This window comes from Choristoneura fumiferana, chromosome 12, assembly GCF_025370935.1.
Source record: "Choristoneura fumiferana chromosome 12, NRCan_CFum_1, whole genome shotgun sequence".
NCBI lineage: Eukaryota > Metazoa > Arthropoda > Insecta > Lepidoptera > Tortricidae > Choristoneura > Choristoneura fumiferana.
In genome coordinates, this window is record NC_133483.1 from 2,551,695 (window position 1) to 2,567,745 (window position 16,051).

General features: G+C 36.2%; 2 protein-coding genes across 2 annotated transcripts in view; one reads left to right on the plus strand and one right to left on the minus strand.

The window, feature by feature from the left end:
* Positions 1 to 16,051, minus strand: part of LOC141433106 (cardioacceleratory peptide receptor-like) — a gene marked incomplete in the record, with an annotated part of 97,894 nt that overhangs the window by 48,298 nt on the left and 33,545 nt on the right.
* Positions 4,924 to 9,347, plus strand: LOC141433100 (pancreatic triacylglycerol lipase-like). The gene is made up of 6 exons (XM_074094938.1): positions 4,924 to 5,004; positions 5,465 to 5,651; positions 6,356 to 6,478; positions 7,069 to 7,340; positions 7,581 to 7,914; positions 9,256 to 9,347. The coding sequence occupies exons 1-6, from the start codon at positions 4,968 to 4,970 to the stop codon at positions 9,299 to 9,301; spliced, it is 999 nt and encodes a 332-aa protein (XP_073951039.1). The 5' UTR covers positions 4,924 to 4,967; the 3' UTR covers positions 9,302 to 9,347.

The window sequence follows — 16,051 nt, forward strand, 5'->3', positions numbered from 1 at the left end:
ATAATAAAAAAATCAAAAAAAAATTTTTTAGAGTACTTCCCATAGACGTATAGTGGGGGTGTTTTTTTTTCTCATCCAACCTTGTAGTGTAGGGTATCATTGGATAGGTCTTTTAAAACCATTAGTGGGTTGCTTTTTTCGATTCAGTGATTTGTTTGCAAAATATTCAACTTTAAAGTGCAAATTTTAATCTAAACCGGTGGGTGGAGAAATTGAAATAATTCAGGATAGTAGTAAGTATATCAAACTTACAAGGAAAACTATAACGGTTAAGTTTTATAGAGAATTATTAGTACCTAGTTTAAGAGTTAAACCTAACCTAAACTTAGAATATTCCGTACAAAATAGGTACGAAATCCTTAGAAAAATATTACTTAATTTTTTCATAATATCTACGGAACCCTATTTCGGGTCGGTCCGATACGCTCTTGGCCGGTTTTATTCTACTTTATTCGATTTAATACAATTTGCAATCTACATCCAATCTTATCATTGACGTGTTGATATTGAATAGGTACTTGTAATTTTAATCTTTAATTATACTACTCACTTAATAATATTTAATTGAAATGTGATGAAATCATTACTTATCTGAAGAATTTTTGATTTGCTTCCTATACTATACTACCTTTTTTTTTTTTTTTTATTCGACTGGATGGCAAACGAGCAAGTGGGTCTCCTGATGGTAAGAGATCACCACTGCCCATAGACACTCGCAATACCAGGGGGATTGCAGATGCGTTGCCAACCTAGAGGCCTAAGATGGGATACCTCAAGTGCCAGTAATTTCACCGGCTGTCTTACTCTCCACGCCGAAACACAACAGTGCAAGCACTGCTGCTTCACGGCAGGATTAGTGAGCAAGATGGTGGTAGCAATCCGGGCGGACCTTGCACAAGGTCCTACCACCTGCAAAACCTACCTATTATAATATAACAATTACAATTATGCACATCAATCATTCGACAGTTGAAACTTAGCCACACCAAACGAAAGGACAAATAATATTTAGGACAAACGATAATAGGAGCAACAATTTCGGACAATCAAAAATATGCGTTATTAAGACAAAAGACGCTATGCGACACAACAATATGAATAATAATTATATGCCATCCTATATAGACCCCAAACAAATATCTGCCCCGACCGGGAATCGAACCCGGGACCTCAAGCTTCGTAGGGTTCTCTAACCACTGGGATATCCGGTCGTCTCATCATTCTTCTGTCCAGACTTAAAGTAGAACATGTTCAGTTTGCAGGCAGTGTGCACTTTTTAAAATCGGCTTTAACGTCTGCTGCAGCTGCTGGATTCAATATAATTTGCATTTTACGGACATTAGTTCGCAGTTGGCTGCGAAAGGTCGTTTTAAGTTACAGAGAGCCAATAATGTGGAATTTATTGAACACTTCTCCATTCTCGTTTGGATATTGAAGAAAGGCGAGTTTAATTTCGCAGAGTTCCTATGAAAGTATTTCGTTTTAGGGCCATATTCTTCACTGTTACTAAAGTAGGGACTCAAAACATGGGTTATGTCGGTTATCAGATTGTTTGCAGATTTAGGTTATTCATTGTCTACTGCTCACAGCGCTATAAAAACTTTAGAAAACTACGAATCAGGTGGCCGATTTAGTAGAAGTTTTTCTTTAACTAGCATCTTTCTTATGCTGGCTTGGCCTACTGGAATGAGTGGACTTCCACAATTACACTTACCAGGTGCAATACCACTGGTTTAAATAACCTATATTAAATTTCAATTCAATCAGATGCCAGGAAGTGATTGAAAAGTGGTTTAAAAATTTTGAAACCACTATAATATTTACAATTAAATTAGTTAATAAAAGTATCCAGAACTTTGCCATGCTGTGTCTTTGAAATTGTTTGTTTTATTGATAAAAGAAAAAACGTATCCAATACAATTTCGATATTCAAACTGACTGTACATTTGATTATATTTTTATTACTTTGCTTTTTTAATTCTGTGAAATTCGTATCTATATACTTAATGCACATTTATTATCTTCAAGAAATAATTTTCCGCCAAGTTTCAAGTTTCAGTCTCCAGTTAAGGCACAGATGATGATTATGAGCATATACAAACTAAAATACTACTACTAAAACTACTACTCATACTACTGCTACTTTTACTACTAGGGACTATAAGCCGTGGTGGCCTAATGGTTTGCGTTCATGTTCGAACCCCGGCTCGCACCTCAGAGTTTTAACACATGCGCCTAATTACATTTGAAATTTACCAAGTTTCGAGTCGTCCACCAACCAGCAGCAGCATTCAATGGTGCGTGCGATCTATAATATCGACCCTATACTGCTCAGCACTACGACCTGATAATACGAACTTTGGATATTGAATCATACGGCACTTACAATTTACTCATGTTAATGCTCAGACCTTGTTATTGGAACGAAATATTATAAAGATTTGTGTTAACAATTGTAATTAGACCTAGCTAATGCGACGCAGCAAAAGGCGGGCGAAGCGCCAGGACCAAATTAATTATTCTACTAAATTATTAATATTCGGTGTGAAAAACATGATCAAAATGCGAAATCTAAATTGTGTTCCGATTATTTGGTGTAATAAATCTATCGTAGCACTTGAAATTACAATCAGTTAGCTCGACCCGTTTCCAAGTGGCATGTTTGAATTTCAGATCATGAATCGGTCGAGCTTGTCCTACATATAACTACATGTGCGAAGTTCCCAATCCGCACTGCCCCTCGTGGGAACTATGGCCCAAGCCCTTAATGTAACTAAAGGAACTGCTCCAGAACATGATGATGATGATGAACAACATGCGTCATTGTTTGTGCAATAGTAAGGTGACATGTAAAAAAAACTACTTTTGTGTAGACGCGTATGAAATTATCGAAAATACAAACTGAGACATGGATGCACAGAAAAACCAGAAAAAGAGACCAGCGCTGGAAATCGAACCCAGGTCCTCAGCAATCCGTGCTGCGTGCTATAGCCCCTACACCACCGCTGGACAGGAATCTAGACACGAATTTTTCCTATGCATACATTATCTCAGGTTGCTTATTTCTACTACGCTACATAAGCGTATGAAATTGCCAGAGTTCTAAATTCATGCAACCTGTATCATAATGTGTTCTCTTTGTAACAGTTAAAGCTGAAAATGCAGTAACAAATAAAGAGTTATGCAAGTTTGCAATGTATTTTGAACGAATTCTTCAGCTTTTAACAAACGGACATGGATAAAAAAATATCACGCCGCAATTAGGCCGTTTTTGTCATTATTTCACAGTTAAATAAAACTATTGGGATTTTTTCAACCATCTTCTTCAAGCTTCTTGCATATGTCGGATATTTAACAGTTTTTACTAGCCGTTTGGAGAAAATTATTTACATATGTTTTGAAGGCTGTTTGGGATTGTTTTATTGTCATCACCATTATCCGGAGGACGTTCACTGTTGAACAAAGGCGTCCCCCTTTAAACGCTACCATGAACGACAACTCGCCACTTGCATAAGTACCATCATACCATATCGATGAATGGCCGTCTACCACGGTGCGTTTCCTTCGGCACTTCCTGCCACGTACAATGAAATTGCGGAATCAACTTCCGTCAACAGTGTTGCCGGTCCGGACTATTATGACATCGGGGCTTTCAAGAAGTGGGCTTATACTTTCTTAAAAGGCCGGCAACGGACCAATGAATCTCCTTGAGTAGTTGGTACTCATGGCAGTGTTGATGATGATCATTTTCCATCAGATAACCCGCTTGCTCGTTGGCCTCCCTCTCATAAAAAAATAGGTTGCCCGCAACTGATTCAAATAACGAATTTTGTCGTTAAATAAACTCTTGTAATAGTAAGCTCGTTTTTTGAAGATCCCCAAGTTGTTCCGGTCCAGAAATATGGCGCTGCAAGCTATATTAAAATTTACACCGTGCGTGAAAAAAGTGGTACCTACATAGCCCAGTGGCGAAGCGTTCATAGTACTCTATTCCCACCGGCTTGACCAATATTTACAAACTAGAACAACAAGACATACCTACAGAATTTATAAAAGATGTAAGCGATCTTTGCTTCGGCTTTACCTAGGGCTTTACCATGGAAATATCTGACGCCACTCCACTGCTACATAGGTACTGTACTGGCTGATTATTAGCCGCTGCTGTAAAATTGCTGACGGAAAGCGATTGATTTCTCACTGGAAGGGTTCCGTATAGTTTACACCATTAACCAATAATTCAAAATATTAAATATTTCATTAATAATAAAATCACGACGTAACTTTTGGAAATTTACACGGGAAGTTTTGTTTGTTACTCCTTCACTTCATAACAGCTGGACGGATTTGAATAAAATTTAGTGTCTGGACGTCATCATAACACATAAGTTACGTTTTATCCCGATATTTCCACGACATCGGAATAAAATCACAAAATTCCAACCACAATGATCATAGAAAAATTTATGCGGAGGTTTAATACCATGACGTTAATGAAATCCACAAAGTATTATTTAGTGATACTCATGGAAATTTTGTGAAATATTACGTTTCAATTCAACTGCGCCTCGAATGCATTACGTGAGCGAAGCTGCGGGTAAAATCTAGTAAAATATTAATTAATTGTTTGGCGGTGTTAACCAATACCCTATTACTAATGTAAAGGTCTATCCAACTAATGAACTAGACGAACAACCTACAAAATGTTTAGTTTAGTTTAAAGTAAATGACATATTTCAGAAAATATTGAGAACCCAAACAGTATATCCCTATTTAATGAGTGAAAATACTAGCAAAAAACGACAAACTACCGGTGGGGCTGAACCAAACCGAGCGATAATTAATCAATTAAATCAGAGACGTAATAAATCGCACCACCGATAAATCATCGTAATCTCTTTATCTTACAATCCTTTGATAAATTTGAAATAAATAGGCTAGTAAATTTATAGAAACCGTATACTATAACCATGAAACTGCTTGTGGTGTTGGGTGCTCTCGTAGCATGTTAGTATCTATTATTTATTTGGAAATGGGTGAAGACCAAAAAGTTGCACACAGTTTCAAAAGTTTCACACAAATAACAAACTAAGAGACACTTGGTGTAACTGCCACTTTACGCAAAAAAAAATTAGTAACGTTTAAAACGCTGGTTGTTTGAAATTGGTGCGGTTGTGTGCCATGAAAGCTTAAAACACGTCATCAAGTTCAATAAATATCAAAAAACACATTTCCACTTGCATCGTACGATTACATCTTTCAACTTGGCCGTTTTCATCTGGTTGGCAGACAGCAATCTCTTTTCATAATGTGATCTAACTTAAACTTATACCTTTCAATTATATTTAACCTCGTACGGTATGGTGGCTTTCATACTAGACTTATTGCAATGTTTCACCCAATTTTAATCACATACAGCAACATTTGACATGAGCATAAGCATTTAATCTCAAACTGTTTTTTTAAGTGGTGGCTGGAAGTGCAATTCCTCTGGTACCAGGGGATAACAGCCACTATGTGGAGGGCGAGAGCCGCTACATCTGGATGCCTGATGGCAAGGGCGAGCCGCATTTGGTAGATTTACACGCGCCCGTCGAACGGTCTATCTATAACACCAGGAATGGCGCCAACAACCAATACTGGCTTTACACCAGGTTAGTATAGTGAATTTTATTGTTTAACAGACTAAGGATTGACTTCTACTTGAATAGGAAGTCGAAGATGAAGAGCTCACAGCTCACAGGTTCAGTAATAGTTTTTTTTTAATTACAGCCTCGAATAGCCCTAAACCATCCTTAGCCGAAGAAATGGACGACGGAAATGAATTTATTTCTTAATTACTTAGTACGTACTCGTACAAAGACAATGTTGAAATTTGAAAAATAATTGTTAATAGTGGGATGCAAAATAATTGTTATCATTGTCTTATAATAATTTATGAAAGAATAAATAGATAAAATGACAATAGTTTTCAATTATACGGTTACGTTTTATGAAATCATTTGAACTAAAACTTCAAAAGAAATATAAGAATAAAAATAAAGAATAAGAAATCTTTATTTCGCATAAGTAGGAAGTAGGTAGAAACATGTTCATGCTAAGATGAAAAGGAGTAAAATAATAAATCACTCAGCACTTATAAAGAAAATCTGTGTGTACAAATTTTCCCTAAATTACTTTCTGTAGCAGAACACCCATTGGGATTGTGGTGCTAAGTGTACTAGCCCTATCCCCACGGATAATTTCAAGTTATTTGGATATTATTTGATAATAATTAAGTGCATTCAGGGTTTAGGGATTGAAAAAAAGTCTTTGGGGTTCAGAGTTTTTTAATTTCTAATAACTATTTTCTTTGCAGACAAAACCCCACCAACCCACAGGTGATCGTCAATGGCAACGCCAATACCATTTGGAACTCCAACTACAATGGTAATCGCCAATTGAAAGTTATTGTACACGGATGGAACAGCGACGGAAACAGGTAAATATAGTTATTTATTTATTTAATCTCATAATGGTGTTATATCTCCATCCAATCCACTCCAATTATTATATATCCACCAATTACCACATGCAACTACGTGTGTGTGTATGTCAAGTTTTACTATAAGTGGCTCATATTGTAAGCCTGACAGTTTACAACAAGTTGCCCGAAACAATTACTTTGGCTCCGACGTTAGACATTTTTAAAAGACGACTTAAAAACTTACTGAAAATTATTAAATTAATTAGCTTTAGATTATGTTAAGAATAATTAAACAAAATGACTTGTAATAACTATATTAACAATGAGTATGAGTATGAGTAACTCATAAACACTAATCTCTTCAACGTACCGCCTATCTTAAAAATATGTAACTCAAATAAAGAAGCAAACAATTAGGTATTATACTAAGTTTATACATCGCTGCATCATTTAAACTTTTACAAAGAAACTCAAACACACTTAATAGCATTACGAGTATATAGTACCTAGGTGCATCCGTGTCTTGAAGAAGATAATTTACATCATTCATTAATAACAATTTTTTTTAGATTTGTTTTGACTCATTTGAACAAATTAACTTTCAGCGACCTGAACCCCGCCATCACCGCCGCTTTCTTAGCAACCGTTGACGCTAACGTGATCGTCGTGGACTGGAGGTCTCTTGCCAACAGCCTGTACACCATCGCCGCCAACGGCGTGCCCAGCGTTGGACAGCATCTCGGCAACTTCCTCATCTGGCTCATCAACACGGGCGGAGGCAACTGGAATAATGTCCACTTGGTCGGATTCAGTTTGGGAGCTCATGTTGTAGGTGTCGCTGGTCGCCAGGCAGGTGGCTGGCCCATGAGGGTCACTGGTAAGTTTTATGATACTTTTCTGTAGTGAGTTTGTTTTTACTCATAATTATGTATTTGATCAACGCTTTATAATATAATCTTACTTACATCTTTATTTATCGTTGTTCATCTCTTTCTCTTGTCAACTGTAAGTACCTGGGCTTTACATTTGACATATGAGAGCATTTTTGTGCAAGCTGAAATCAAACGCATCCCTTGCGCTTCGCACCCGCTCGGTCAGTATTTTTTTTTTATTATAGGTTTGGATCCCGCCGGTCCTCAGTGGGGTGGCAATAGCAACGCCTTGAACGGCAATTCCGGAACATACGTCGAGTGCATCCACACTGACGGTGGTCTCTTGGGTATCAACGACCCCATTTGCAACGCTAACTTCTACCCCAACGGTGGCAACAACCCTCAGCCTGGTTGCTGGATCAGCACTTGCTCTCACAGCCGTGCCCATCAACTCTTCGCCTCGACAGTCTATACCAACCATTTGGTTGGACGTCTGTGCACCAACTTTAATCAAGCTACCAACAACCAATGCTCTGGCAGCACCTTGAACATGGGCAACGGCATTTTGGGCAAACAAGGGTAAGTGATCTATTTATTGTTAACTAGCTTACGCTTATTGTTTTTGTCTCACAAGTCTCACAGTAGATGGGTTTTCCACTAATAGCAACTATTTCGTACTTCATAAGTTTTGAGACGAATAAATACATGTTTTTCTCGAAAACTATTTAATACTCGTATATTTAAACCAAATTTAGGCAGTAGACAATTCATCATACCTAATACTTAAAAAATAAAATTATAAATTATTCAAAATGGCCGCCATTGTGCTGAACACAGGCCCAATCATGTAGGCCATTCGTCAATAGCGGCACACAACTTTTCCAGCGGAATACGCCACCCTACAAAAAACGGCCCGTTTGAGAGACTCCAGATTTGGGTGAGACTTGCGACAGGCCTTCAGCTCCAATTCAGTCCACAGCGAGTCAAGTCTGAACTTGATGAAAGCCATTATTTCTACAAATGGATTTTTAAGAACATAATAATAAATTAAAATTAGACTAATTTAAAAATATTAATAGGAGTAAAACAAACTAATCACTAAACTATAACTAAAAGATATTAAAAAAAAGTATCCCCGCGGCATTTTTTTTCTAATTAATAATGTTCTAAACTTAAAATTTAAAAAGTTTTTATCAGGCTGCCAATGCAAATATTTTTATTGGCCTATCAAAATTCGTCTCAAAACTTATGAACACACAAGGTAATGTACGGCAAATATTCAATATTAAGTTTTGCCCTGTCGTAGTTCTCCTTTAAAATTTTATATAAATACTACCATTAAGTTTTTTTTTTCAAACTTTTCTAGCTAACGGTATAGTGTTTGGAGGTGGGGACACTTGCCAACTTGCCTCTAACAATTGTTTTTTTTTTTTCAAAATTTGATTTTACCACTTTGTCGGCATGGTTAACAGTCTCTAAGCTAAACCGCGGGCACACGGACAGACGGGCATGGCAAAAGTTTAATGTTTTCTTATAGGTCTGCAGAACTAGTCTCGTTTGTTGAGCTGACATTCCTTTGACAATGCAAACACGTAACATAAAAAAACATTTTTAATGTGTATCATAACTTTATAATGTATGTCGATAAAGAATATAATTTAAATTGATAAAGAATACCTACAGTTTAATTATTTATCAGTAGATAATTATGATTTTTAATGATATCATGATGAAAAATGTTTAACCGAAGCATAATAATATTTGAATCAATCGATATTTGTCTAAATATTTATCATCAACGTTATCATCATTCATCACTAACATCTTTTTTTGCAAAACCACAAATACATGTTCCATTGTGTTTATCAGTTTTATGAAAAGAAAGAGACAATTGCCTTATTTTAATGTTTTATTTTTCAGAAACGGTCTCTACGGTTTATCTACCGGCGCGAACTGGCCATATTAATCAATTTGGACTTGAGATACTGAAAATAGAAATATATATTTTTTTTTTCAAGTACAACTCGTGTTTTATTACCTATATCAGCCACTTTACGAGAATGAGAAAAACAGTGAAAGCAATTGAATTCGTAATTTTAAACGATACTTCACGATGTTTCAAATTAAATCTATAACGCATTTATTTTTATTACATAGTTTCAGAATTTCAATTCACTAAATTCGGGGCCATGACACATTTTGAACGTCACCTCGGATTAGGTAAGTCTTCTGGGTTTAGAGTACTTTCTAAATCACGTCGAAGTTTATAGGTACACCGTAGATAATTTTCTTGACTTCCGTTAACATTGACAGATGGCTCAGTTAATTATTAGAAACTATATTGTAATGAACTTTTTGGGATTTTTTTTCATACCAAATAATTTTATAGTCACTGTCGAAGGTTAAATTATGAAATTCAAAAAACTTGACGGGTGACATTGACGAGAGATATACGTAAAAAAAATAACTTACCTTCTGTTGCTAAAATGTGAACTAAAAAGACGCGTTACAGAATTTTAAAAATACGTCATAAATTAAAAGCCCCTATGCTGTTTACTCGTACTGCGTATTAACTAGGTATCTTAATTCTTGATTATCTTTTAAACAGTAGAAGTTTGACCACTAGTATCTTAGAGACACCATATTTGACCAGTTGAATGCTTCCTTAAATTTCACGGAAACCAAAAATAGCACGGAGTATGACTACCTACTTCTATTAATCCAAGACGACAAGTAATTTCTTCAAATCTTTTCTATTCCAAACTTTCACTCAAATTTAATTTTCCTACAAAGGCCGGAGAAGTCGTGACTGGAGTGCCAAAACTTGTCCCTGTTATAATCACAAAATAAATTATGAGAAGGACATTACGCGGGTCTTTGATTCTTTTTAAATTTACATCAAGGACTGCGCACGACGCGGCTCATTTGTCTCTAATCTTTCAGTTTCTTTTTGTTGTTTATTTATTATTTTAAGTAGGTAACGTTACTAACGCCATGCCCGGTTTTATAATAGGACAGACTCATCTCTTCTCATATTTGTCGCGAAAGGCGATTAAGAGAACTAATGTGTGTAGGTAATGGCTTCCAGCTTTGCGGTGTGCAAAGCAAAGGGAAACCACCGTAACTATTTTCCCAAGAATGTCGTCAAAGTCAAAGTCAAAGTCAAAATATCTTTATTCAATTTAGGCTATAACAAGCACTTATTAATGTCAAAAAAATCTACCACCGGTTCGGAAAAACCTCTGTTGAGAAGAATCCGGCAAGAAACTAAACGAAGTTTATTTTTTTAAACAGATTTACATATTATTAAATGATGTCTATACATCACAAGTATTTTTACACAACTTTATTTTAAACGCAATAGGTTCGCTATTTGAAGGGATTGCTAATGCGGATCGAAATTATTTCCAAATATCCCTGTCCATGATATAATCATTAACTTTATAAAACGCCTTAGATATCTATGTCTTCTTATCTATGTCTTCTTGACAATAGATCTGAATTTTGTATCCGTTTAATTTATAATATTTTTTTTGAATTTTATTATAAAAACGTATGCAATTTCCCAGAAACAACTTTTTGCTTTTAGCCAGTCTGTAAGAAGAAACTTTAAGCTTCCCTGTTAGAAACACAGCCTTTGGCTTATCGACGTTAGTGGGAAAATCACATACTTATGTTCTTCCTTACATACATGATTATTTAAAAAACATAACGTCATGAAGGTTCACTACTCATGAATCCTCATCAGACAGTCATGACCATTCCGTTAGGCTGCGTTGCAATCAAAGACGTGCGAGAATGTGTTGATAGAAAAGTGTTTTTCATGAACCAATACTTAGGAACGCTTAATTTACCTCGCCTCGCTCCGCTCAGCTGTTTCCGCCATAGTGCTGTGTGAGGACTTACCTAAATGAACCGTTTCTATTGGTTCATGAATAAATAAAACCGGCCAAGAGCGTGTCGATACGCCCGAAATAGGGTTCCGTAGCCATGACGAAAAAAATTAAGTAATATTTTTCTAAGGATTTCGTATTTTATACGGAATCTTTCAAGTTTGGGTATATATTATACCTTAGGCTGCTATTTACTTTTACACTACTAATAACTCTCAAGCAAACTTAGCCGTTATTAGCCTGAATTTTTTGACGTTTGGACGCTTCATTTTAATGAAAATTTGCACTTTAAAGTTGAATATTTCGCAAACATATCACTGAATCGAAAAATCGTCCAACGATAGTCCCACACTATAGGGTTGGATGAGAAAAAAAATCGCCTCCACTTTATGTCTATGGGAGACCCCAAAAATTTTTTTCAAAATTTTTATATTGTACCATTTTGTCGGCATAGTTTACATACATATTCGTGCAAAATTACAGCTTTCTAGCATTGATATTCCCTGAGCAAAGCCGCGGACGGACAGACAGACAGATAGACAGACTTGGCGAAACTATAAGGGTTCCGTTTTTGCCATTTAAGTTCCGGAACCCTAAAAACATAGTCCTCGCAACACATCTTCGCACATCTCTGGTGGAAACTCAGCCTTAAGAGTGAACAGGAGTGAACCGAAGACGAACATTACTTGTACAGTGCAACTAGAATGTTAATTTCGCTGGGGACTCGTCGGATTTGTTCGTTTTCTTGAAGATACAACTGAAAGAAGAAACCTGATCTTTTATTTTGAGTTCTTAAAAACATTACCAAAGTTTTTACAGGTAAACCATTTGATTCTTGTCCGACCATAGAACGTTTTTACAGTGAGTGTCATACATAATAAATTCCCTTGTCAAGCAATGTGATGTGACTATGACTTTTCTACGAAAAGTTTTCGCAGCGGGTCACGATTCAATTGGTTCGAGTGTACCATCAGCCAAATATGTGGTCTACCACCCTAAAGTTAATAATAGTTTGCATGGCATAAAACTATAATGCCAATAGACGTGTCTGTCAACTTAAAAGTTCGACTTTAGCGACAAATTAATTTGATAGGAACTTGTTTAAAAAATTATAGACCACTTATTTGGCTGATGGTACGAGTACATACAAGTACGAGCCTGTATTACCGTACGCACGTGGCGTGGCGTCAAACAGGACCCAATTACTAAACTTTCGCTGTTCCGTTGTCTGTCTACGCGACCAAATTTTATCCGTCACAAGTCACAAAGCTGTTTCTTCCGAACAATTTCAATACCTATAATGATAGAATTTATCAACTCAACCATATCAGTTCTGGCAAGAACATGAAATCAAAACGATCGAGCTCTCATTTCCTTTCGTTTGAAGTCTCATATCAAACACAGCTCAAGGGTAATAAGCCCTAAAAATAAACCGAGAGATTCTAAAACGTAACAATTCCCTTTTGAGATCCTTATTAATTTCGGCGTCCACATGAACTCGGCTACTGCGCAAGTCTCATTTCTTTCGCCGCTTCAAGATTTGTCCCGTAACACTTAATTCAATTTGTGTAAGACTTTTTATGGGAAGAGGGTCACGTCCTCGGGCCTTTCGTTGCTCTAATTGAGAATAATTAGAGGAAGGTACTTGATACCGGCCAATGAACGGGTCGTAAAAATGTACTTGTTTACTTCTAGGTTAGAGCAATACCTTAATTAAGTTCGCTACAAATGTTTTTAGGGGTGGGACAGACCGGTACTTTGGTACCACAAAAATAAAAAGTGGTGCAAATAGACGGGTCTCAAAAATAAATTAGTCCATTAGTTAGATTAGTAGAAAATATAGTACCTACACATATATTTTTTTCTTATGTCAACTTCAACTTTTTTGTTTTAGGCAACCGGTCGCATAGTAGATAAGTAGTGTAGATATACGTACCTAATAGATGTACACAAACATAGAGACAATACAAAACATAAAATACAATTAAACAAAAAAATATGAAGATGTATCCACATAAAATTCCACGTGATGTCGAATATTATATTATTATATTAAGTATATTATTATTCCAATATAATATACTGGAACTGTCCAATTATAAACATACCATAATTATATAGGAACTTACTTTTGTCCGCGGCTTCGCCCGCATGGAATTCGGTTATCGCATGCTGTTCCCTCGAGAACTGTGCATTTTTCCGGGATAGAAAGTAGCCTATGTCACTCTCTGGCCCATAATCTATCTCTATGCCAAAAATCACGTCGATCCGTCGCTCAGTTTCGACGTGAAAGACGGACAGACATACAAACGCATTTATAATATTAAGTATAGACATGGATAAACACACGATGATATTTTGCAGTGCAAGCTTGCTCTAAGTATCAAAAAACTACATTTCCTCCTATCATTTTGTATCTCTTCAATCAACAAAAGCCTATGTGTATGGGACTTTAGCCTGAGCTCTGAATTCATTAAGGTCTGTTATTAAGCCTCTTTAGGTGCTCGTTCTTTTGGAACGACTGACGTGTGATAAACGTTACTGGTCGCAGTTTTTCTACCTTGGGACGCTGTTAGCTTAAGCTTATTTACAACTTCATTACGTATACTGTATTCTTTCTCTATTATTGAAAGTTACTGTCTGTCTGTCTGTTACCTTTTCACGTCTGAACCGCTGAACCGATTTTCATGAAATTCGGTATGGAGATAGTTGGAGTCCCGAGAAAGGACATAGAGTCGGTGATACTGCAATACCGCGTAACTGGCATTATCCGTAAGGTATAATTTTCACTGTCAGAACAGTACAGTTATAGTACTGTTAGTGCAGGGAAAATTATACGTTATGGAAACTAGTTACGCGGTATTGCAGTACCACCGACGATAGGCCATTTTTTTATCTCTGAAAAATTTATAATACTCGCGGGATAGCGATAAATGAATTCTACGCATACAGTCAGGGACAAAACCTATATTCATATCACAATAATCTAACCAACTTGTTAGAAAAGTTGGATAAATCTTGACGTTATCATTTGAAAGTTCACTATCTCAAAAACGGCGAACCAATTTTAATGAAACATATACTTAGCTAAGAACTATCGCATGAAAACTCGCTTTCTCGTAAAGAAATCGCATCGAACTCGGTGCATTTGTTTGAGAGCTAGGTACAGTCACAGACAATTGGCGTCAAAGTTGTAACATTGCACTTTTTGCATCGAAGGTGAAAAGAGAAAACCAGGGGCTCCAGGATATTCCCATAGATAGTATTCAAGAATAGAAAGGCGTTTTTAATGTTAACATATAGGTAGGTATGTATCAATACGACCTTACAATAAACTATGTCTGTCTATGCAACAAATGTGTGCCCATGTAGCTCCTACTCTGGCACATCTCACAAACCCAACAATTACAACACACCACGTCGACAAGTTTCGAACTCAACCAGAGTTCATCATCACCCATGCTACAAGATGTTCGAAGATGTTCGACTCACTAACTTTAAGATTGCGATTGTTACAAAAATACATAATGATAGCTCGACTCGAAGTTTAAAGTGTACAGAGTCAAAGATGTGATCATATTCTGATCAGAAATTTTCAATTCCGAGTTTTTAATGAAATATTAGGAATAAAGAAGACGTTTTTTTATTTTTCTAAAAGTTATTTTTGAATTTAACATCAGCGCTAAGTAGAAAAAATAAAAATAGTATTCAAGGTTGATACTTGAAAGTGGTGATAAATAATTTTCAACTGATCTTAAATATGTAATCTATACCTATTTATCTTTAAATAATAATGGCTTGAATATGTTTGAATCAGTAGATCTAATATATTGGTATTTTCAAATAGATAGTGATATTTTTGAAATAGACAAGAACTAGACGTGCCTGATGTTTTTTAATATTTGATTGGATGGAATTCTAGTAAAATTTCAGTCATAAATAACATAAATTTCGAGACTTAACTAGGACTATATTTACGGTATTTATTGTTAAAATTACATCGACGTTTCGACCACCAGCGGCCGTGGTCATGTTAATTATGAAAGGAAAGTAAAAAATCAGGAAAACCATCCGCTACTGCGATATAAGTGCATATTAAATCCATCTTTAACTTCCTTACTAATATTTCTTCATTCTTAATTATAGTCTGTCTGTCTGTATGTCTGTACGTTATCTTAATTGAAACCGTAGAACCGATTTAGATGACATTTGGTATAAAGATAGTTAAATACACTGGAAAAGACAAAGGATGGGTTTTTCCTCGAAAAAACAAATTCCTCGTGATAGGGATAAATAAAATCTTCACAGATGGCGTCGCGAGTAACAGCTATTCTTGGTTTGTATAAGTATTTAACTAAATGTAAACAAACTTCAGCTGCCAGATTTTTGCAGGTGGTAGGACCTTGTGCAAGGTCCGCCCGGATTGCTACCACCATCTTGCTCGCTAATCCTGCCGTGAAGCAGCAGTGCTTGCACTGTTGTGTTTCGGCGTGGAGAGTAAGACAGCCGGTGAAATTACTGGCACTTGAGGTATCCCATCTTAGGCCTCTAGGTTGGCAATGCATCTGCAATACCCCTGGTGTTGGAGATGTTTATGGGCGGTGGTGATCTCTTACCATCAGGAGACCCACTTGCTCGTTTGCCAAACAGTCAAAAAAAAAAAAAAAAAATATGGTACATTCACGGATTTAAAACATTTTACTTATCTGTCATTGTAATACAAACTAGACTAGTGTATTTCAATACATAAATAAAAATGTTTAGATAGCTTATGTATGTAGGTATGTAAGAATAAATTTATTTACCAAAATTGCGGGTTTGAA